The 22,540-nt window shown below is 52.1% G+C and overlaps 7 protein-coding genes across 7 annotated transcripts; 3 read left to right on the plus strand and 4 right to left on the minus strand.

Annotated features, from left to right (window-relative positions):
* Nucleotides 1-776: 776 nt before the first annotated feature.
* Nucleotides 777-2,650, plus strand: P170DRAFT_507059 (MFS transporter; the record flags this gene model as incomplete). Its single annotated transcript, XM_024854442.1, has 4 exons — nucleotides 777-1,137; nucleotides 1,189-2,169; nucleotides 2,224-2,355; nucleotides 2,404-2,650. Exons 1-4 carry the CDS (start codon nucleotides 815-817, stop codon nucleotides 2,648-2,650), a joined length of 1,683 nt encoding a protein of 560 aa, XP_024707514.1. The 5' UTR covers nucleotides 777-814.
* Nucleotides 2,651-2,684: 34 nt separating this feature from the next.
* P170DRAFT_402188 (cytochrome P450) lies at nucleotides 2,685-4,794 on the minus strand. Its single transcript, XM_024846409.1, has 4 exons — nucleotides 4,352-4,794; nucleotides 4,268-4,302; nucleotides 3,422-4,219; nucleotides 2,685-3,363 (listed from the first exon to the last, which is right to left on the minus strand). Exons 1-4 carry the CDS (start codon nucleotides 4,740-4,742, stop codon nucleotides 2,821-2,823), a joined length of 1,767 nt encoding a protein of 588 aa, XP_024707515.1. The 5' UTR covers nucleotides 4,743-4,794; the 3' UTR covers nucleotides 2,685-2,820.
* A 2,414-nt stretch (nucleotides 4,795-7,208) lies between these two features.
* Nucleotides 7,209-8,099, plus strand: P170DRAFT_444254 (NAD(P)-binding protein; the record flags this gene model as incomplete). The annotated part of the gene is made up of 2 exons (XM_024850618.1): nucleotides 7,209-7,437; nucleotides 7,492-8,099. The coding sequence occupies 2 exons, from the start codon at nucleotides 7,209-7,211 to the stop codon at nucleotides 8,097-8,099; spliced, it is 837 nt and encodes a 278-aa protein (XP_024707516.1).
* Nucleotides 8,100-8,184: 85 nt separating this feature from the next.
* On the minus strand, nucleotides 8,185-9,503 carry P170DRAFT_444255 (class I SAM-dependent methyltransferase; the record flags this gene model as incomplete). Its single annotated transcript, XM_024850619.1, has 8 exons — nucleotides 8,185-8,227; nucleotides 8,279-8,361; nucleotides 8,414-8,957; nucleotides 9,018-9,058; nucleotides 9,110-9,176; nucleotides 9,225-9,266; nucleotides 9,315-9,401; nucleotides 9,451-9,503. 8 exons carry the CDS (start codon nucleotides 9,501-9,503, stop codon nucleotides 8,185-8,187), a joined length of 960 nt encoding a protein of 319 aa, XP_024707517.1.
* Nucleotides 9,504-10,118: 615 nt separating this feature from the next.
* P170DRAFT_444256 (sugar porter family MFS transporter) lies at nucleotides 10,119-11,872 on the minus strand (the record flags this gene model as incomplete). The annotated part of the gene is made up of 7 exons (XM_024850620.1): nucleotides 10,119-10,201; nucleotides 10,253-10,795; nucleotides 10,853-10,888; nucleotides 10,935-11,056; nucleotides 11,102-11,603; nucleotides 11,677-11,749; nucleotides 11,819-11,872. The coding sequence occupies 7 exons, from the start codon at nucleotides 11,870-11,872 to the stop codon at nucleotides 10,119-10,121; spliced, it is 1,413 nt and encodes a 470-aa protein (XP_024707518.1).
* An 841-nt stretch (nucleotides 11,873-12,713) lies between these two features.
* On the minus strand, nucleotides 12,714-15,050 carry P170DRAFT_377817 (uncharacterized protein). The gene is made up of 5 exons (XM_024845419.1): nucleotides 14,817-15,050; nucleotides 14,468-14,754; nucleotides 14,058-14,414; nucleotides 13,343-14,010; nucleotides 12,714-13,277 (listed from the first exon to the last, which is right to left on the minus strand). The coding sequence occupies exons 1-5, from the start codon at nucleotides 15,014-15,016 to the stop codon at nucleotides 12,855-12,857; spliced, it is 1,935 nt and encodes a 644-aa protein (XP_024707519.1). The 5' UTR covers nucleotides 15,017-15,050; the 3' UTR covers nucleotides 12,714-12,854.
* A 679-nt stretch (nucleotides 15,051-15,729) lies between these two features.
* On the plus strand, nucleotides 15,730-21,600 carry P170DRAFT_402202 (NACHT domain-containing protein). Its single transcript, XM_024846410.1, has 4 exons — nucleotides 15,730-18,648; nucleotides 19,529-19,799; nucleotides 19,899-20,160; nucleotides 20,497-21,600. Exons 1-4 carry the CDS (start codon nucleotides 15,812-15,814, stop codon nucleotides 21,186-21,188), a joined length of 4,062 nt encoding a protein of 1,353 aa, XP_024707520.1. The 5' UTR covers nucleotides 15,730-15,811; the 3' UTR covers nucleotides 21,189-21,600.
* The last annotated feature ends 940 nt before the right edge of the window (nucleotides 21,601-22,540 follow it).

Consider the following 22,540-nt stretch of genomic DNA (forward strand, 5'->3'; position numbering starts at 1 on the left):
TAAAATGCACATGAAAAGTCATATTCACTATGCCTGCCTGTCACAGACCACGACGAATGAAACACGACCCACCCGTTGAACAAACAATCAAGTTGGGCAGCAGCGACGTAATAGCAGCACTCAAACCATGACTAACAGATATGAAGCCAAGGAAAGACGTACGGATATTCATGCCGGGAGGGTCGAGGCTCGCGCCCACATGGTTGACACGAACAAATCACAATCCGCCGTCGCCAATCGGAAGAACGGCATCAGGAACGGGCCCTGTGGCCCGGTGGCTCGACTTCATTGGGCCCGGACCAGGGCCCGTTGCTTATCGTTTCGAGGAAAATTTTTTCTGTTTTTGCCTGAAACCGTTTCGTTTGATAATCGGGTAGCGGCGGTTGGAGTCGGCGGGATGGCTCGGTTAGAGGGGGAGAGTGGTTCACTAGCCACGTTGCCGATAATAGCCGACTGGGTGCAGGGCTGTGATTGGATGAGAGAGTAGCAGCCACAGTGCCTTGTGGCTGGTGAGGTCTGGTATAGATGGATGTCTCCATCGCGGAAAGGAATGGAGCTTCGGCCAGTGTTCAGCTCGGCTTCTGTTTGGCAGCCGGAGGCGTTCTGGTGGATCTATACACTTGCTCCGAGTATGATCACAGTCTAAAAAAAAGATCGAAAAAAAGAGGGCCTGGCCCAGGTGCCACTCTCTCTTGCCAGTATATTAGTAGTGTGTAGATTCCTGTTTGCTCAGAGCTCTTTTCTCTCTCTCTGTAGATCTATAAATTCAATTCAACGCACAGACAGCTCTGGCTCAACGCCATATCGGCTCACCATGGACCGCTCAACAAACCATGACGTACCGACCTACCACGATGACGACGCCCCATACCCCGATATCATGAAAACCTCCAGCAATGATTCCTCCGACACCATCGATGACCTCGACTCGCTGGAGCTCAACCGCATCAACACCTATCGCCTGCAACAGAAGACAACAGTAGGGTCGACCCGAGGCCCTCTTCCGCGCGACCAATGGCTTCCTATGGGGGCTGGAAAGGAATACCCCCCTCTGCTGCCCGCCCCGGAGACATACGTGGTGGAATTCGACGGATCGGACGACCCAATGCACCCGTACAACTGGTCGATACTGAGGAGGTTGGTGGACTCGTCTTGATGGGAAGCTTCGACTCTAACATGTTGTTCTAGAACATTCCTTGTCGGTGTCCTATGCTATGGCACCTTCGTAGCGTCGTTCGCTAGTGCCGTCTTCTCGGCCGCCATCGGTGCCGTCAGCCAGGAATTCAATGTAAGCTCCGAGGTGGGCTCGCTCGGAGTCACCCTGTATGTTCTCGGGTTTGCCGCCGGCCCGACGATGTGGGCGCCGGCGTCTGAGTTGATCGGACGGCGCTGGCCGCTGTCCATCGGGCTATTCGGATGCGGCATCTTCACGGTGGCCTGCGCGACGGCCAAGGATATCCAGACGATCATGATCTGTCGGTTCTTCGGGGGCTTCTTTGCCGCCAGCCCCGTGTCGATCGTGCCGGCTGTGTTTGCGGATTTGTTCAACAATGCGCAGCGAGGAGCTGTCATGTCCATCTTCTGCATGGCGGTGTTTATCGGCCCGTTTGCTGCCCCGTTCGTCGGGGGTTTCATCGCCATTAGCGATCTGGGCTGGCGCTGGACCATGTATATCTCTGCGATTATGATCTTCTCAGGATTCGTACTTGTGCTGTTCTTCCTGGATGAGTCCTACGCCCCCGTGATCTTGGTTCGGAAGGCCGCGATCATTCGCCGCCAGACGCATAATTGGGGGATTCACGCTAAGCAGGACGAAGTCGAGGTGGACTTTAAGGAGCTTCTGCGCAACAACTTCATGCGGCCGATCAAGATGCTGATCTCCGAGCCTATTCTCCTGCTCATCTCACTTTACATCTCCTTCATCTACGGCCTGATGTATGCCCTCCTCGGCGCCTACCCCGTCGTCTTCCAGGGTGTGTACGGCATGAACATGGGCGTGGGCGGACTCGCCTTTATCGGTCTTATTATCGGAGAACTAGTCGGCGGTGTCTACATCCTGATCTTGCAGAGCTCCTACGCCCGCAAACTCGCGGCGAACGGCGATAAGCCGATCCCTGAATGGCGTCTGCCACCGGCTATTGTGGGTGCTGTGGCGTTTACCGGCGGAATGTTCTGGTAAGTCTCTCGATATCGAGCTTCATGAGAAAGTGCTAATATTTGCAGGTTTGGCTGGACCGGGTACAGGGAATCTCTTCACTGGATGGCCCCCGTTGCGTCCGGTGTTCTGACCGGATTCGGCATCTTTTGCATCTTCCTGCAGTGCTTCAACTATATCGTGGACTGCTATCCGACTCTGTATGTCTCACGCCCTGTTTTCTATTTGACTAGTCTAATATATTATAGGGCCGCGTCCACCATCGCTGCAAACACTATCCTTCGGTCCGCTGTCGGATGCGCATTCCCCCTCTTCTCCAGACAGATGATGGAGAACCTCGGTGTCCAGTGGGCAGGGACCATGCTCGGGTGTATTGCCGCCGTGATGATTCCTATCCCTGTCATTTTCAAAGCCTACGGGCCTTGGCTCCGCACGAAGAGCAAACTGGCGACCTCGCCGGTTTACGATGTTGAGAAGAAGCCGTTTGATGTTTGAGATGCTCCGTTCTGTGTTTTTATTCTTGAAGCGAGATACCATTTGCTTTGCTTTGCTTTGTTTATTAAGCGTGATGTACATGTCTGATGGATTCGATTAGACGAGATTAGACGAGATGAGATGAATAGACTAATGACCTCGTACTCATACACATACATACCTGTTATACGTTATAGATTCCGTTGTTCAAAAACCAACGGAACATCCCTCCTCATCCCCAGCGTCAACACCGTAACACTCTCATTCAACACCTTCTCCGCCCTCCGATAAACCACCTCCTCACTCTCCCTTGCATCCATCTTCCCCAAAGACACTCGATACCGACTAAACAGAATCGCCAGGACAGCCACAAACTCCACCTGTGCGAACCTCTTCCCCACACACGCGCGAAACCCATCACTGAAGGGGATAAACGCCCCGCGCACCGGCCTGTGGATCGTATCGAATTCCAAGCCCGGACCAGCCAGCCCTGTCTTTCCATCATTCGGAGCGAGGAAGCTATCTGCGTTTGACTTGTCCCAGCGCCGGGGACTGAATGATGCGGCGTCGGGGCCCCAGTATTCGGGTGAGTAGTGCAGGGCGTTGGCGTTGAGGTTTATGTTGACGTTTGGGGGCAGGGTGTAGGTTTGTTGTTGGTGGGTTATGGGGACGGGGTTGGAGGCGGTCCATTTCGGGACTGTTACCACGGGGGGGTAGAGGCGGAGGGTTTCGAGCTTTTGATCGAGGGGTTGTTAGGTGGAATTTAGTATGGGGGAGGGGAGGGGAGCGTACCATTATGCAGAGGGGAGCGATGAGTTTGGGAAATAGAGTCGTGTAGTCCCAGTCTTTTGGGTCGGAGGGTTGAGATTTTAGTGTCTCATCTAGGGAAACCTGTAGCCAGTCTTGGATATCGGGATGCATGGCTAACAGAACAAGCGCGAATCGCAATGTTGTGGCGGTTGTTTCGTGTCCTGCTACTGTGAGGATGTGGAGGTTGCCGATGATTTCGGAGTCTGTGAGGCCGTCATCTTTCTGCTGGGACTGCACGATGCCCTGTAAGAGATCGTGTGTCCTATCCTGGTTTTTCTCGGCTTTGGCACCATCGACAAGTGCTTGAAGGTAATGTTGGAAGTCTTCAAATGCGAAGAAGTCGTTCTTGAAGAATGGCATCGTCATCCGTGGAATCCACTTTGGGATGACCATATTCGCGAGAATCACGGTGTTGAGACACGAGTTCATATACTCGATCACCGAACAAAATGTAAAATGAGCCCCTTGAGGCGGGCTATCACTATCTCGGAGTAAACTGGCAAGGTCATTCGTAGCTGCTGCTCCAGAGTTGGGTTTGAACGGTAAAGAGACGCCAAAGCCTGCGCCACAGATCACATTTAGTGTCAGTTTCAGAATGTCTGATTTCGCAGCCGGTATGATCAGTTGTCTGTCGCTCGACGAGTGTTTATATTTTTGTTCCCATTGAGCGATCATCTCAAGGGCTTGCTGGATGGAAATCCGCCAGACGAGCTTGTTGTTGCTCTCGTTGAACGTCGTCGCCGTGTGGCGACGATGATGAGCCCATTGCTTATCCTCACACTACACTATTAGTACATAATCAGTCAATTGCGTGGATATCGGACTTACAGTGAGAACATTCGGTCCGTATAGCTCCAACACCTCTACTCAGCATCAGTCACCGGCCACTACCACAATGCACTCAATACTCACCGTACTGCCACACCGGCTTCGGAAACATCCCTCGCTCAGTGCAGACCTGCGACACGACAGCCGCATCGGCAACATTGCAACTCAGCGTCGTCGGCGTAACGACCAGACTCACTTGGCCGAGCTTCTTTGCGCGACGATCCCGCACGGTCCAGCGACAATTGACCGCATTGTCGTAGACTATATCCGCCAACCAGCCCGGCAGCCAGGTATTGATAAAATTTGGAATAGCTTCCAGTCCAAAGATGGTCAGGACGAGAATGTTGAACTCGGAGACCGGAAGGCAGATGTACGGAAGACCGGTTTTCTTGGCGAGACGGACGTTGCGCAGGAATTGCGAAAGGAGCGATATGCAGTACACGGTCAAGAGACCTATTAGAGCCTGCGCGATCATGGTTCAATTGTATATCTCTGGCCCTTGGTTGGGCTTGCTATCCTCCTTTATTGACAGTTACTTATACTTCGTGCGCTCGGGGGTCCGCGGGACCCGTCGCTGCCCGAGGACATTTTAAGATCGCCCGAGGTCTTGCCTCTTTCGGTGTAGATGCAAGGGGTGTTTTGATATTACGTGCGACAGCGGTGTAGGTATGTTGTGTCATGGAACTGGATGGAATGTGGTACCAAGAGAGCTTGGTGGGATCTGGAATAGTGAACGTTTGTCTGGGTGGGATGCCTCGGAGCACATGTGGCACTCGAAACAGACCGAAACATGGCCATTGGACGATGGGTTCTCTCCGTACAACGCGATGGGGATTTGACAGATGTCAATTTAGACTGTGGAGTCCCATTTAACTAAGAACGTGCGAGTGCCCAGGGTGAGCGCCGTTCATCGTAATTGTTGCTGTTCTTGTGAGTTTGTGTCCACTTAAGCTTCTTACTCTTTCGGTGGTCTGACCCGATCCCAGATCTAGATAAGCACGGAAAGCTCCGAAGACACATCACTGGCCGATTCGCCGTCTCGTTCCTGAAAATTGTCAACGTGGGCGTCCACTTTCGCCGACATTGTGTCGAGACCGTGGGAGTTACAGGTTTTTTAATAGTCAGAGATGAGTCCCACGGATGACTGTATTATCTTGTCTGTTGTTTTGTTATCTTTTATTGTGTTTCTTGATCTGTTGATTAATTTCATTTTATTCTGTTCCGATTTATAAATCATTTCGAAGAAAGCTAAAATAAAACAGCATGAAACTGCAGGATAAGAATATCGTCTGAATGATGGTTGGAAGGCGCTTGGAATAGACTCCTGCGAGAGCAACGGAAGCATCGTATTATCCGTTGCCTATTGGCTCCTCGATTGTAGCTCCTAGATTGCAAGGTTAAGCACGGGTAATTATGAAAGAATGGCCCCGATCTTTCCTTAATAGCCTGTTATAAATATATTTCGTGAAACTAGAGTCACCGATGTTATTCCGATATTGTCTTGACTTTTGCTTCAATCGGAAGTTGGTCGATGGGGACAGTAAGAGTTGATTTCTTGTAATTGGGTGCTGAATGGAAGTGTTCAGAGGCTGTCGACTAGAAAGATCGAGTTCTCTAATGGATTCTGTTAGAAAATACGATTTTCATGTGTCTTTGCACACCACTAATTACATTCGGATCTTTTCATCGGAGAATGACCGGGGGTTGTTTTGTTCGTAAATTTTCCCTTCAATAACCTACTCTAGTTCGGCGTAGATTTGACGCAGTGACCTACCTCGCCCGCCTAACTGAAAGACCGTCAACTACTGTATCCGAGGGGAGGCTTTGTGAATATATGATGAGTTCTCTAATACTTAATCTGGTCTGCCATGTAATGAACACATAGCATCTAGAATAGTGACTCGACTTCAAACAAACAGAGCAGCTTGGGCCTGGATGCGCCCAGAATTAGTCCGTAAAATATGCCCCAACCACCATAGCTTTGCAGATGAGGTAATGAGGAGACCAAGTTGGTTACACAATGCGCGCGGCCTACCTTGGGACCAGAAAACCTGGGATGCACGGTGCGCTGGGATCGGAGGTTCAAAGTCAATCTTCATGCTTAAATCCCGGGCAATGGGTTAAACAAACCAGATGGCGATCCAGGTAAATGAGGCTTGCCACGATAAACATCCGCAGGGGTGGGCTAAACAAGGTACAATATGGAGCTAGACTGGGCAGTTGGCCGGTAACGGTGATATCCACGCTCGATCTGAGTGAGCAGAGGCAGATGACGGTCTCACACTAGCGCTATGTCTGCGAGAAACAACCGCGGCTTCATTGTGTCCGGATCTGGATGATAAGGCGATCAGCCCCGTCGTCCACGATGCCAACATACTGCGTATGAATCAGGAATTCAAACCCATGCTAACATGTCTTCCAGAAGGCATCTAGCCACACTCTCCACTGGCAACACCTGAATCATGTCTTCATCGTGATCGTGGCACGATCTCGATCGATCTCGATCTCATTCCTCCCCTTCGATATCCCATCATTGGACGACCAAAACACAGACAAAGAAAACACCCGCCCAAACCCAAATCTAACGGTCGCGATCTCAACCCCTCGATCTCATCTCGATCATCTCGATGGTGCGATCATCTCAAGACACAAAGAATGCGCAGTGGAGGTCTCATCCCCCTCGCACCAATCCACGAGGTCGACCCGGTCCACGCCCCAGGCTAAAAGAGTGGAGATTCAACGGCTCGCCAGACCTCTTTGGTCGTTTGTCGGGGTGAAATCGCCGATGATCGAAATGTGATCGATCGATCGTGGGTCTGCTGGCGGTGACGTCATGTGTGGCCATCCCTTGTTCGTTGGTTGGGATGGCTCATTGCATTGATCAACATCCCTGCGAGTTCATAGGGTTCTTTGCGATAAAGAGTCGCGATTGGTATGCAATATGGCAGCCAAGGCTGGGTTTGCGATCGTTACGCCGGCGTCGAAGGGCCTGGGGTTTGCCTTCGCCCGCCACTTGTTGGCGAATACGCCGTTGCCGGTTGTTGCCACGGCGCGGACGGATTGCGACGCTGTGAAAGGAAGATTGCTCGATCGGTGGGATCGATCGGGATCGGGGGATCGAGATCGGGATCTGGAGAAGCGATTGACTGTTCTCCAGGTGGATGTTACGGGTGCGTTCACAGTTTATATACCTCTTGGTTCGAGGAAGAAGCTTACAAGACCAGATGAATCTACCATCAAGAACATGACATCGACAATCCGAGACACGCTCCCAGACACGCCGCTGCGTCTGGCGCTCACGGTCCCTGGGATCTTGAATGTCGAAAAATCCCCGGCCCAGATCGATGCCGCTGCGGCGCTGGATAGCTTCCGGGTGAATTCCCTCGGCCCCATGTTGCTCATGAAGCATCTGTCGGCCTTCTTACCTGCCAAGTCGGCGGCGGCGTTTCCGGAGCAGGAGGCTCGGGATGGTCAGCTCGGGTTACCGGGACATGCGATCTACGCGATGATGGCTGCGCGCGTGGGCTCGATCTCGGACAACGGCTTTGGCGGGTGGTATTCCTACCGGGCGAGCAAAGCGGCTGTGTTTCAGCTAGCCAAGACGTTTGACCTGTTCTTGAGGACGAGGAGTAAGGAGCGAGCGCTGGCAGTCGCCATGCATCCTGGCACGGTGCAGACGGATTTTACGCGGGATTATCAGGATGGGAGGGAGATGTTGACGCCGGACGAGTCGGCAGCGAAGTTGTTGAGGGTGATCTGTGGGATGGGGCCTGGAGTGAACGAAGGACGAGGGAGGTGTTGGGATTGGAAGGGCGAGGAGGTTCTACCTTGAATCGAGTCTTCGCCTACGGAGATACCTTATGGAATGGCGCTCTTACGAACAATGAAGTCTGGACAGTGTGGGTTGAGGAATATGTTCAGCTTGATGTCCTCTCTGGTCGTCTTCCATACACCACAACCCTGTGTCTATTAGCATCATCGACCAGAACAATACAATGGACAATCACTTACATCTCCTGATACGCGTGGATACTCGGGTCCCGCATCCCTTGACGCATCTTCGCCAGATAAACCTCGACCTCCGCGCGTTTCCACTGCACCCGTCAGCACATCCAGCCTCAAAGCCAGGTCTGATTCCAAACATACCCCCAGGATCTTCGTCAATAGCATCACCGAATACCCCTCGATCGCCTCCTCTCCATAAATCCGATTCAACTTCCCCAGCTTCTTCAAATGCGGGTTCTTCGCCCACGGCCCAACCGGAATCTTGAACCTTTTCTCCACAACATCCACGAATCCCGCCTCGATCAGCCCGTCCTTCGCCTCGTCCACCACCCGCAGCGTCTTCCCAAACGCATCCCCGGCCTGCAAGGACACCTCCCCCCACTGCTCGAAAATCGTCCCCTCGGTCGTGCCGTCGTCCGACTTCGGCTCCACCGACTGCTCGAGCTGCTCGATCCACCCGCCCGGCTTGATATGCGTGTATGCTTCTCTGTAGAACGCGCTCCAGTCGGCCACGCAGCCCGTCAGTCCGCGGATGTGCACGTAGTCGAAGTAGTCGCGGGGGAACAGCCACGGGTCGCAGCAGTCGTCGACTTCGAATTGCACGTTCGGCGGCACGAAGGACGGCTGGATCGGCGAGAGGTCGGTGCCGATGACTCGTGCGGACGGGTGCATGTCTGCGAAGTCTCTGCTCGTGCTCTCGTTAGCAACTACCCAGGTAGCTGGGTGAGTGGAGGGTGGTACGCACATCGCCCATATCCCTGTTCCAGTCCCGACGTCGAGCACGGCCTACCTACCTGCTTAGTCTGCGTCGGTGTCGTGGCGGACGAGGCTACTTACGCCCAGGCCTTCTTTGATAGGCGCGAGATACAGCCGGTTGCCCAGCATCAGGGTGTATAAAAAGTGTCTGTCGTGGTCAGTTTCGATGATCTAGGAGGTGGGGGGTCAGGCATACCCGATTTCCATACTATCCATGGCCTTTTCATCATTCGGACCCCTGGATTGTTAGTGTCAGCGTGCGACAGGACCGGGATGGCTCTCCTACCAGTAGGCTCCCGCGTGGAAGGCATGATACCGACGGCCGTTCTCGAAATAATAGTCGGTGATGCTACTCCGGAGAGAAGTCAAGTCGCTAAACCAAAAATTAGAAGAGATCAATCGATTGCCTGGCAGCTACGCACGACTGCGAATCTTCGGCATAATCCGAGTCTGCAGCGGGATCAACATCCTGCATGAGCGGTCAGCGCGGGGGTCATGATTCATGTCGCGGCCAGGGAGGGAAGTACCACGGTGACTTGGCCGTCTTCGTCGTAGGTGGGCTGGTAAAAGTCTGGATTATACGCCATCTTCCTCAGCAAGTTAGGTGTAATTGTAGGGGAGGAAGTAAAAGGGCGGTCCGGGTACAGAGATGCGAGGGAACACTGTCAGGAAACAGACTCCTCGCTCGGATAATTGGCTTTTTTGAATCATGTCATGCCGGCCTTTGTGACGGGGTTTGATAGCCGGGAGTTCCGTCCAATGGCTGCGCGCTATCGACCGTTAGATATGCAAGGATGCGGTGGAGATAGGGCTGGGCGTGCATCGTGAGCCACAACGCTTTCACGACGCATTTCCTGGAAGCTCCTTGCGCACAACTTTACGGATTTCTCTTGCCTCGAAATTCCTACCCGGAAGTTCTGCTCGATCAATCTACGAGGATAACAGCATAAAAGCAGCCTCTGCATGATGCCAAGAGCTGAGATAATGTCCACTAGCCCATAACCATTGACCCCTATCCTGTCTCCCCTCCAGACCAATCTATCTCTGACGCTAACGCTGACATCGACTAAACCAGACACTAGAACCCCCCTCAGCTCTTCCCCTGCACAGACTCGATCGTCTCCTCGTGCGGACCGGCGTCTTTGCGGAACAACACCGCCTTGGACTGGAACACTGCGCACGTCAACATCCACAACCTAAACAACATACAACAAAGAGTCTTACCTTCTTCCATCTCCTCCAGCGACTTCCCCGTCGTCTCCTTAATAAACAACCACGCATACACCACCAGCGCCCAATTGAAGATACAAAACATCAAGAACGTCCGCCACCCCATATTATCGACCGCGTGGGGCGTCGCCTGCGAGAAGACGAAGTTGAACAGCCACTGCGTCGCGGTGCCCACGGCGATGCCCATCTCGCGGATCCGGCTGGGGAAGATCTCGCTCATGTACAGCCACGGCACGGGGCCCCAGGACATGTTGTACGTCATAGCTTCGAGGTAGACCATGGCGATGGAGGCGACGCCGGGGCTGGCGATGCTGGTGGCGTTGGGGTCGGGGGGAAAGGTCTTGGACAGGATGGCGACGATGAGCATCAGTGCGCCCATGACGAAGGCGCCCATGATGAGCGACCATTTCCGACCGATTCGTTCGACCAGGAACACGACGAAGATGAAGCATGCGACGACCTTGACGACGCCGAAGAAGCCGCTGATCAGCAGACTGTCTTGCCCGGCGCCGACGGCTTTGAAGATTTGAGGCGCGTCTGGGGCGGTTAGTCTGGCGTTGAATTGTCAAGGATGACTGGGGAGGAGGGACGTACAGTATGCGAGAGACGTGTTTCCCGTTAATTGGACACCTGTGGATTGTGAGCTGGCGCGATCAACGGCTGGGTTCTCTCCTACCGATCTGAATAGTGACGGTGATGAGCATGCGATATCGATTCGCAGGCTGGCGCAGCTCCTTCCACGACACGCCCTCGGTCGCCTGCTCTTCTGCGCGAATACCGCCCAGAATCTCCGCCATCCTGCATCGTCAGCCAACATCCTCATATCGGAGTTCGCACACCTACTCCGCGCGAACCTCCTCCGTCTCCTCGCCTCCCCGGATCCACACAAGCGACTGCATGGCCTCCTCATGCCTCCCCTTCTTCGCCAGCCACCGCACACTCTCCTTCAAAAACAGCATCCCGATGCCCAGAATCCCACCTGGAACCAACTGCAAGCCCACAGGGATCTGCCACTGCCGGTCGCTCGGCGGAACATGCTTCTCGACGGCATAGTCGATCCAGTACGACGTCATGACCCCCAGCGTGAAAAAGAACTGAAACATACTCCCCAGTTGTCCGCGGATCTCCTTCGGCGCCATCTCCGCACTGAACATCGGCACCATGACGGTCGCCATGCCGACGCCGATGCCGCTAATCACGCGCGCGACGTAGAACGCGGCGATCGAGTGCGTCGGAATCACCTGGATGATGGCGCCGACGCAGAAGATCAGCGAGGCGAGAGCGATGGACCACCGACGGCCATACCGAGCCGTGAAGGGCCAGACGAAGAAGCAGGAGAAGAAGGCTGTGTCAGGTCAGCGGTGCGAACACTTCAACATCAAGGTAAGGTGAGGCGGGGAGGGGACGCAAATACATACCTCCAGCCTGCAGCAAACTGTTCGAGTTGGAGTTTATCGTCGACTTCTGCGCCTCACCGTACCGAAACGAATCCTGGAATGACTGAAGCGTGAGAATCCCCCCGATGATACCGGTGTCGTAGGCAAACAGGAACGAGCCGACGCAGCAGATCGAAACCATGTAGACGGCCCTGACCAGGCCCAGTGTTTTTCCCATGGCGATACCGATCGCAAGCAAGTTGCACAACACTGGTCTGGTCGCGACGGTCGCGACGATCGCTTCTTGTACTTAACCCCTACTAACCTACCTACCTACTTACTTCCCTAGTAGTAAGACTCTGACCAGCTGCGGGGAATCGCAAAACCACAGCCACATAGAGCAACACCCGCAACAGGAGCAGCAGCTAGACGGAAGCAAAGGCGTGCTCAGCACGTACCCCAGTCCTCTGGATGATCATATTCCGGCTAAAATAACGCCATCGCTGATAGGGCCACACGGGCGCTCGAGTCCGGGGAAGCCGTGCATCTGCCAAGCTGGACGGACGGTTGCATTCGCCAGCGACTTCCCGTCCACGGCGCGTGCCAACGGCCATGGGCGCTCTTGACTCGTGGATTCCAACCGGGTCGGAGTCGGTGGCTGATGCAAGCTTACGCTGGCTCTGGGCGTTGAGTTTGTTGCGTTGGTGGGAGGTTGGCGTCATTGTTTCGTCTGTCTACGGTCTATCGGTGAAGGTAGGATGGTCGGGTTTTCGTTCCTTTTACTGCTGGATTTTGCTTTTGGGTGATAGACTAACGGGGATTTCACTGGCCATACTCTGTACGATGGTTTAATTAAGGCTCCGGCCCGTGTTGCATTGCGTGACACTGGAAGTAACATGGCATGGCCGCAAACGGACACTTAGGGGTTGCATTCTATAAATCCACCTCGAGCTATCGAGCTATCAGGAATTTCAGGATTAGCCTATGGTTAGCTTAAATGCTCAAGTAGAGTGCATATTGCGCCTTTTTCAATAAGAAAAGAGAGCCGGGGGGGAAGACAGAAAAAGAATCTACGCCGTCTAAACAATCGACCCTGTTTCTAACTATCTAGCGAACTTTTAACAAACTCAAAAGAAACCATGGCCACAAAAAGTCCCAAAATCCCGAAACCATGCCAATACCCCACCCATCATATCTCATAGCACATCTCTCATCCAAACCTACCGAATACACACAATCGTCCGTCCCCCATCCCACGTAACCCGCTTCCTCACCATCATCTTAAACGTCGTGTGGCGCGTATTAATCGGCGCGTGGTTATCATGGAGCAGGTAAGCGGAGGGCGCGAAGACCAAGGCCTCGCCGGTCCGCAGACTCGAGATCTGATACAGGCCGTCGCGCTCGTCGGTGCCGGTGCCATTGCCGTCGGAGTTGTCGAACGTGACGTGGTTCTTGATCGTCTTGAACCACTCGGGACTCGAGAACCGGTGGATGATTGTTATGGAGCAGAGGTCGATCAGACGCGGCGAGATGGTGGGTTCCTGCGTGGAGATGATGATGCGGACGCCGAGGTGGCGCTGCTGCCGGATGATGTTGAGGAAGGTTTCGGTGAGTTCTTTGGCCGCGGGGGTGTCGGTCATGTACTGTTGATGTTGTTGTTAGTTTTGGGGATTTGGGTAGATGGGAGAAGAGGCAGGGGAGGGTGTACCTTGTGTGCTTCGTCGGCGACGACCATCTTGCCACGGGAGCGGTGCGCGTGGAGGAAGAGGTCGATGGCGATGCGGAACAGGATGCACGTGGTGCTTTGATCCATGAAGGGACAGGACAGGTCGAGGATGGTGACGCCGCCTTCGACGAAGTAGTCGTCCGTGGTCTCTCCGTTGAGGTCGAGGTACGAGTCAAGTAGTCCCAGTCGCTGTTCCAGAAAGGGAGTCTGGGTGCGGTCCAGACGCAGACCGGACAGGCGCTTGCGGAAGGCGAAGTAGTCGAAGTTGCCCTTGTTCTCCATCGCCATTTCACGCAGGATCTTCGTCAGCTGGCCCATGTAGAGCGGCATGGAGTCGTTCTTGCCCATCGACATCAACGACAGCATCATACTTGTGCTGAGATGGTGCGGCTGCAGACGGAATGGCCGGACCTCGACATTGGGGATCTGAGAGTACATGCGTTGCAGGTTGTGGAAGTTAGACGGCGGCACCAGCACCCGGACGGGAATGGGCTTCTGAAACGCCGTGTACTGCGGAATGATGGAAGACAGGAACGCCGTCTCGCTGGGCTGCGAGCTCAGATTCGAACTGTATTCATTGTATTGCAGAACCAGGGTGGAGAGAGGTTTCTTGAGGTTTCCCAGCGCAGGGAAAGACAGCGAGCAATTTTCTCGAACGAGTCAGCATTTCAGCAACCTGGACAGAGGAGTGACTTACCAATCATGCAGGACGTAGTGTGCGACTTTCCGCTGCCTTGAAGCCCGCAGATGAATGCCGAGAAGGGAATGTTGGTGTTCAGCATCACACGAGGGTCCGTAACCGGCTGTCGAGCTCGAAGTTGACCCAGGAGAGCAAACTGCGACGGCATGTTCTGTCCGGCCTGCTCCACGGTCGGCGACACCAGGACGGCCTCCTGAGGGGCCCCAGAGGAGCTGCCACCCGCACGGTCATCCTGTCCGGCGAGACTCAGGAACTGCATCTGGCTCTCGAGGGACGGCACGAATGAAAAGCCCGGAGAGGCGCTGGGCTGGTTGAGCGTGCCACTCTGGTTCACATCCAGGTAGTCTTTGAAATCTGTATAGAGTTAGACGCAAGCCCATCCACCGAGGCTTGGAAATGCGACGGACCTTGCAGAACAGCATTGTTTGGCTTCTTTGGTTCCGATTCGATTCTCGGCGCGAACGCCGACGTAGTAGCAGGCTCGGGTTGGCCGGTGAAAGTCGCTGCAGGGGCTGATTTGGGCTGAGAAGTGAAAGTGTGCACCGGCTTTGGCGTCTCTGCGAAGACAGAAGGTGACGATAGTGGAATCTGCTTCTGCTTTTTAGGTGTCTTGGGCGCGTCTTCCGAGGCCACGCTGCCTTCAGCCGCAGGCTCTTTTGCGGGCCCTTTTCGCGTCTCCAGCGAAGTCGTGTAACTACGCACGGTTAGCTCAAGATCATCTCCCAGGCATGATAAGTAGGAACACTTAATACGTACTTGTCCAGCACAGTCGTAATGTAGTCTCCGCGGTCTGGGTACAGTGAGAGGTACTTGGCCGCAATGACCCCCTTATCGACCCGCTGCAGTTCCCGGAACATGATCCGCATGTCCTTGCGCAGGGCCTTTTTCAATTTCGGGGTCTCCACGGTCCCCGCCGGCTGGGATGGCGCGGGCGCGTTGCCCTTCTTTTTCGGCATGACGCTGTTTGTTTGTTGATGGGATTTGTTGAGTGGATTCTGGACGACGACAGAATTCCGTTTTGGGCTGTTGCAGTTCGGGCAGTGGAGCGGTTGACTAATCGATCATCGCCTTATTTAACGTAATTCCATATTAAGCGCTACTTTTTTAGATCAAAATATCTTTACAACAAAGACTTTAAACCAATTTTTATTTAAAAATCATAAATAGCTATGTTAACTAGATACTATTTGATAGTTTCAAGATCTTAAAACTTTCTTTATTACTTATAATACAAGGTCATTTAATCTTACAAATAATACAACCGATACTGAGTGTATTTGAGAAATCTATTTAAGCTATAAAGTTAAAATGGGAATTTAGTATTCATAGAGGCCTCTATTATCTATATATTAAATCCAAAGTCTAATAGAGCCTTGGTGGTCTAGATATTCTAGTATAAAAAAGTAGCATTTTATATGGAATACAGGGGTGGGCGGCTCGGTAGGGGTGGGCGACTGCCAGGTCCAACTTCAGAGGGGATGTCTGTTGCATATCGGGTGAAAATTGAATGTAGGCGGCAATGAAATACCAGCCAAGGCGCCTAGTCGAGGTGGGGGGTGTGCTCTTGTGCATCGTCACTGCCACCATTCCCAGGGTATAATTGGGCCATGCCTAGCGCCGAGGCTGGAGTGTATAAAACAAAACATGCACAGTCATCTGACCCAGCAGCTTTGCTTCTTCCAGCCTCGCGCTCGCAAAGTTCAAACACCAACACCACCGACGGATGTTTGAGAACCTACTGCCTTCCCATAATGGCAGGTATCCAAGTGAATGACTCTCTTCCAACTAACGTCCCCAATCTGATCGACCGAATAGAATGCCTGCCGCCCGAGCACGAAGAGCGGAGAATCCTGGACTTCCTGTGCAGAGCGGTAGTGCAGGAGTTGGATTCGGAGCAAATCCTCAAGTCCGCCTGGGAAGTGACTCGGCTTTCTGAGGTCTTGTTGGTGGAAGAATACATCAGCTTGCTCAGGAAGTTTGCCAATACTATTGCGTCTGGCACAAGTGATCACAGTTCACTTGATCCCGCTCTTTTGGCATGTATAGTGTGCATCATTCGACAAGGCGAAGGAAAGCTGACCAACGACAACAACCCACTTGCGTCGTTGTTCGAAAGCCTTATCGCCCGGCTAGAGAATTCTAAGAACCACGGAAATCCACAACTGCAGTATGATTTGATATGCGCTCTCTCGGTCGCCCTCGAAGCAATGGCTGATGTCCATGTCTCCGGACTGAGCCGTGAAAGTCTACACAGCCGTCTTCTCACCTTGCTCGAAACCTTCATCAAGGATGAGACGGAGATTCATATCGTGCAAGCAGCCTGTTATGCAGCCCAGGTGCTCCAGGACATACCTAATGATGAAACCGAATTTGAGAAAGTTCTGCGCCGCACTCTTCGGGTTGCTGACGTTGCAGCGTTGACGGCTGCCGGTGGCCTGGCCAAGGATCCTCAGAAGTTATATCAGGCCTGTGTTCAGGCCTTTAAAATAGGATCTGATTTGAAGGACAACATCTGGAGACACATCCGGTCCCATACATCAAAATCCTGGCACAAGGCCCTGCGAGTGACCGAGATCCTAATTCAAAACGAGTCTTTTGGGGAGTTGGAGGACTACATCAACAACGCAGAGTGTAGAACGAAAAAGGAGTTTCTTTGTGGTCTATATGCGCAGCTAGAGCAAGCACAGCATACCTCCAACAAGGCAGGATATAGGCAGGTCTACACGAAGATTCCGTCTGGTGACAGTGCTCGGGTGCAGGCTTGGGTTCAATTTTCAGCTCCTAGCTCTGTTAGATCTCATTCAACCCGCACAGCCGGAAAACATCACGTTCCGCTGCGTCCTCGAGGTCGAAGAACATACGAGAGCAATGTGAAGCCCTTTCTGTGGAGGCAGCAATCCAAAGAACAAGAAGATATTGCTACGAGTGGGAGCCTTGTGCAAAAAGCGTGCAAAAGCTCGCTAGAAGTTAGACGATTCTACGTGAGAAACGCACTGAGGGGACATTATACCACACATGACCGTCTCCAAATCCATCGCCTGTCGGGCCAAGTGCTACCCATGGACCAGTGTTTTATCAATTTAACTATCACAAAGGGCTCCGATGGACAGGCTATTCCACTACCCCAGCTTTTTCAGCCGCGAAGGCTGTCAAATGGCACGACTTCTTCACCACAGCGAATCTTCATTAAAGGGCAGGCAGGAGTCGGCAAGACAACGTTATGTAAGAAGATCGTGCACGACTTTCTCTACAAGAATAGCTGGAGTGATCGATTTGACTGGCTGCTTTGGCTGCCTCTACGAAGCCTGAAACAGCGGCCTAGCACCTCTTACAGCATGAAACGCTTCTTCAAGGACCACTACCTCGCGCAGCATTCAGAAAGCGACCGTGAAGTGCTGGCAGATACCCTGTGTGAGGAGGTAAACAAACAGTCCGGTCACTGCCGTGCACTTTTTATTCTGGATGGTCTTGATGAAGTGGCTCATGATTGGGATGCAGACACACCCATGGGCGAGTTTCTGCGAAGGCTAGTGCAGAGAGCCCAGCATGCTATAGTCACTTCCCGGCAGTACTATCCAAGTCTCCTCGGCCTGAAAGCATTCGACTTGGAACTGAAGACAGTGGGATTCCACCGCGAACAGATTGAATCATATGTGTCCGCACCTGGAGTGATACCTGATCCAGAAAAAGCCAAGCGGATCATGTCATTTATTCGAGCACAGTCCTTGATCCGTGAAATTGCTTCTATACCGATCCAGCTCGATGCTCTATGCTTCACGTGGGGTGAGCAAACCAACTATATCAAGAATATGTCACAGACAATGACGGCCATCTATCAGTCAATTGTATTAAGTCTGCTGCGAAAGGACATAAGAAAGCTAGGCAAATGCTGCAACCAGAAAGTGCTGACTGAACCGATGGTGGCGGGGATGTCTGCCTTGGAGGTAGAGGAGACCATGCGGCAGGAGCTCAACTTGTTGGAAGGTCTCGCATTCCAGGGGTTCTACAACCGCATCATCGAATTCGACAGGCCAATGCGAGATAAAATCCACAGGCTCCTTCGGAGCAGCGGCGACAATCTTCCTGCGGCGTACAATAGTGTATTGAAAGACCTATCTTTCCTGCGCACCTCAGACACAAACATGGAAAGTGAAAAACAGTCATTTCACTTTTTGCATCTGACTTTCCAGGAGTACTTTGCAGCTCGGTATCTTGTCAGTCACTGGATACGTGGCACTAAGATGACCGTTTTGGCGCTTCATCATGGAAGCACTTCAGACGAGTTAGTGTCCCCACAAACTGTTCTCGCCAGAGAAAAATACAACCTACGGTGGAATATGTTGTGGAAATACGTGGCTGGGCTGCTCGATTCTTACCGACAGCAGGCGAATGATGGTGAGCGATGTTTGGTCGACTTCTTTCACCAGTTAGAAGCAGGCCCACGGGATATGATGGGACCGACACACCAGCTCCTCACGATGGATTGTCTCAACGAGGTGCCTGCCATGCAAGACTCCCCAAGGCTTAGTGCCTATAGGCTTAGGTCGGAGAAACAGCTTTCTTGGTGGGCAGAGTTCGAGTTCTGGGCGTTCGAGGCTTCTTTCGAAAACCGTTGGCTTCTTGCTCAAAAAGAGTTCCCTGAGCGCATTTCTTATGCAGTATTCATGAAGTCGCCGGTGGATACAAGGAAGCTGCTGCTGAAGGCGCTGCGAGAACCAAAAAAATGTTGATAGTTCTATTGTTTCTTTGGCGGACCATTGGCTGGATAAAGCGCATAGCGACGGTATATCCCTGGCCGAGTTTAGTTTCAGAATGGTAGTGGCTCCTGATCAGATATTGACCAAAGGGTTTCTCGACACCATACACAATTGTTTGGTTAACCCGCATGCTGAAAGTCCAGAGCTATATTTCAGAGCGGTACACGACCTAGGGCTCAAGGCTACACTATGTCGTGAGATTATCGATATCGTTATTCAATGGCTACGACATCACAATGTCAACATACGATCAGTGGCTTCTCTACTCCTGGCCACTCAGAACGATTTACCTCCAGAAATCCCTCAGGATCTGGTTGAGTGGCTGGTGAACGACGACCCTGTGCCACGGCAGGTTACAGAATCCCTCTTCAGACTCAGTTCTGAGTTGCCAGATGAGGGCCTCCATACTATAACCAAGTGGCTCCAGGGAGAGGATATCAATGGACGCCTAGCAGCAGCAAGCATGCTGATATCTCAATCAGACTTACGAGAAGGGAAGCTCGTCAGCTTGACAAACCAGATAACATACTGCAAGACAATCGCGTATCTTGGGTCACCTGCTGACCAAGGGCTAATTGGCAATGACTGCCAAGTTCGTGGGAACATCATTCAATGTCTATGCAACCAATCGTCCTTGACATTCAACATCCTTGACGGCCTGGCCAAACAGCTAGACGATGGAGATATTTTCCACAAGCAGGATACAATTAGTCTTTTTCAGGCTCAGTCAAAGCTTCCCGATTCAATAGTTAATGTCCTCGTCAGGTGCCTGAGTACGACAGATGATCTCCGGAATCAAGGTATCGCCAGGGTGATAGGAAAGCAACCAGGATTAGGCCCTGAAGTAGTCCGCCAATTATCCCAACTGCTAAAGAATCCTGAATCCAGACGAGCTTCTGCATTTGCACTGAGCCTTCGGTCAGATTTGCCCCCGCAGATCCTCCAGGATATGATGGGATATTCCCGAGATGCAGACAGCCTAGTGCGGTTAAGAATAGCAAATTGCTTCGGGCACCAACAGTCCTCATGGCGAGGCTATCTTGATGTCCTTGTTCAGCTTATCAGCGACCATGATTCAGAGGTACGCCAAGAGGCAGCAATGTCGCTATCAAGCCAGAAGTCCCTCCCGAGTGAGGCTCTTGATGCCCTGGTTTTGAAGTTGCAGGATACACAGAGCGGGCTTTTGTCTGTGAGAGTCTTGCTTTCACAGGCTGTTGTTCCCACTAGGGCAACTCTTCCGATCCTTAAGTGGTTTGACAATGCGCATTTCAAGGACCGTGTCTTAATTACGGAACCACTAGACACTTTGCAAATTGCATCTTCTCAGATCGTTAATTCACTTAGTGGATGTATTGAAGAAAGAAAAGCCGTTTTCAAAATGGCCTGTTCACGCCCATATGCTTTTACCCCTGAGGGCTTGGACACAATTATTAGTTTCCTGGACTTCACAGGCTCAAATGATCGGAGTTATGGGGTGAGAGCCCTGAGTCACCTGGCTAGTTCATCACCGAGACTATTCAGTCTTCAACACCAGAAAGCATTGGTTGAATGCTTGAATGATGACTCACCGGTGACAAGATCGGTAGCAGTAGAATGTTTGGGCAATGTTATGGTTTCATCGCCAAATGGTTTCACGCCCCAGAATATCGATGCGATGGTCAGAGCCTCGGAAGATGAAGACTCGGATGTGAGATTTGAAGTAACAGAGGCTGTGGGCAAGTTGGCAAACACATCTCCAAGACTGCGTGATGTTTTAGTTGAACTTTCGAGTGACAAATCTGAGAAAGTCAGATCAAGCACAGTTCCCAAGCTGGGAAGCCTATCGAACCCATCTAACAATGTCGTCACAGCCGTGGTCAAGCGTTTAGACGATGGAGATTACCGCTCCAGACGCGAGGCAGTAATATCTTTGAGCAAGTTCACATCTTCAGACCAAGCTTTAAGTGGGTTGTACAGATGCTTGGATGACCCAAGTCGATTGGTCAGAGAAACCGCTGTATATGCGCTGGATAGGCTGCTTACCGCATCGGGGGGGCTTTGGAGAGCGCAGGAGCACGCAGAGCTGTGCCCGCAGAAATGCTTGACAAGTTCATCCTCCGTCTTGCAAGCCCAAACTTCGAGACAATTTACGAAGTCGGGGAATTCTTACATACCAAGGAAGAGTTCTACCGCGTTCTTCCAATTATCAATTGGAAATCCTTCGGTGTCTTCTATTTGGTGTGTCTCGTTTTGGCGTTTGGTAACCGATTTACCTTTTATCTCCAAGGGAGAAGGCTCATCGTGGAGACGGAAGGGACTCGAATGGAGATTCCCATTCAGAAGGTACACCACAGGCTTCGGTTCAGGATATTCCTGCTCGGTGCTCGGGTAGACATCTTCTATGAGAGGGAGGTTTCTATGTTGATGGACTGGATTGATGGTCATGCGCGTCGCTTGCTTTTTGGATGTTTGATCTCAGTTGCTGTCGCCTTTTACGCATGGCTTTGTGCTTGATGCAACATGACTCCACGTACAATCAGCTCACCAAGGCCAGTCATAACGTCTCTATCATCATCATGCATACGTTTAGGTAACTAAGCTGAGCCTCGTTACCACGCCGATGGATCGAAGAACCATAAAGCAGTCGAAGGCGCGGCGGGGGCGTGGATTCTTGCGGTCCTAGAAGGAGGAAAATTGGTTGTTCCAAATGATTGGAAGGAGAGGGTTGCCAGGGAGAGGTTGTTGCCGAGGCCGTTAGGGAGTGGCAGTTGAGGCAGCATGCGGGACATGCGGCGAGTGTTGTGGGGATTTTCATGGATGGAGGAGTTCTGGATCGGCAGGATGGGTTTGTGGAGGCTGTTGTGACGGGGGTTCGGGGGTTGTGTGTTCTTGGGGAGCTCGATGATGTTTGTAGCGTCGGGGATTTGGATGAGGCTGGCATGAAGAATGTTGTTGTTGCTCCGGGCGTCGGTCATGGGCTTGTTAGGCAGCGGGTGCCGGAGGTGGTGGCTGCTATTGAGGAGTTTTGGGGGGTTTTGTTGGTTATATATTAGAGATTATATATTCTACAGACATAGGTCTTCTTGAGTTTAGTTCAAGATAGACCATCTTCCAATACATTGCTCTCTAGATACAATTGAAAGCACATGAAGTAGCCTCACAGATATTTATTACTTCCAATGAAGTACATGCGCACCTATAGGCTCTAGGGGGAACGCTCGGTTATGTCTTTTGAGGGATTCCGCAGGATACATCCATTAAAAAATTATAAGCGCCCATACTATGGTCAGTGACCATGTATGGCAAAATAGTTCTCCAATCATTACGACTAGGTGGCATCCGGCATAAAGATAAGGCTATAGTTTTCTTTATGACAGAATTAATCTCGCTATGTATTAGTTGCCCGCACACAGCTTAACAGTCACTCCAATCGGGATATCACGGCACCCAATAGTGACTCAAAATATACTATTCTGTGACAAGGAATATGCACCAAGATACCTACTCCAGCTTCCATTAGATCCGGCGCGACGCTAGAGTGGGTTGCAGACAGCCCCGCATTGTTTTCAAGGAGCATACTGCGTCAAAGTCGGCCATCGAGTTGAATACCAGTCGAATATGACACCGAATCCCCCATGGTATCAGGCAACAGCATTCCAGGACCCTTTCCCCTCACTCCACAGACCCGCACCCCATATCAAACATGGTTGCTGAATGGCATGACGTGTTCGGCTAATGCATGCG

Source organism: Aspergillus steynii, assembly GCF_002849105.1.
Source record: "Aspergillus steynii IBT 23096 chromosome Unknown P170scaffold_2, whole genome shotgun sequence".
NCBI lineage: Eukaryota > Fungi > Ascomycota > Eurotiomycetes > Eurotiales > Aspergillaceae > Aspergillus > Aspergillus steynii.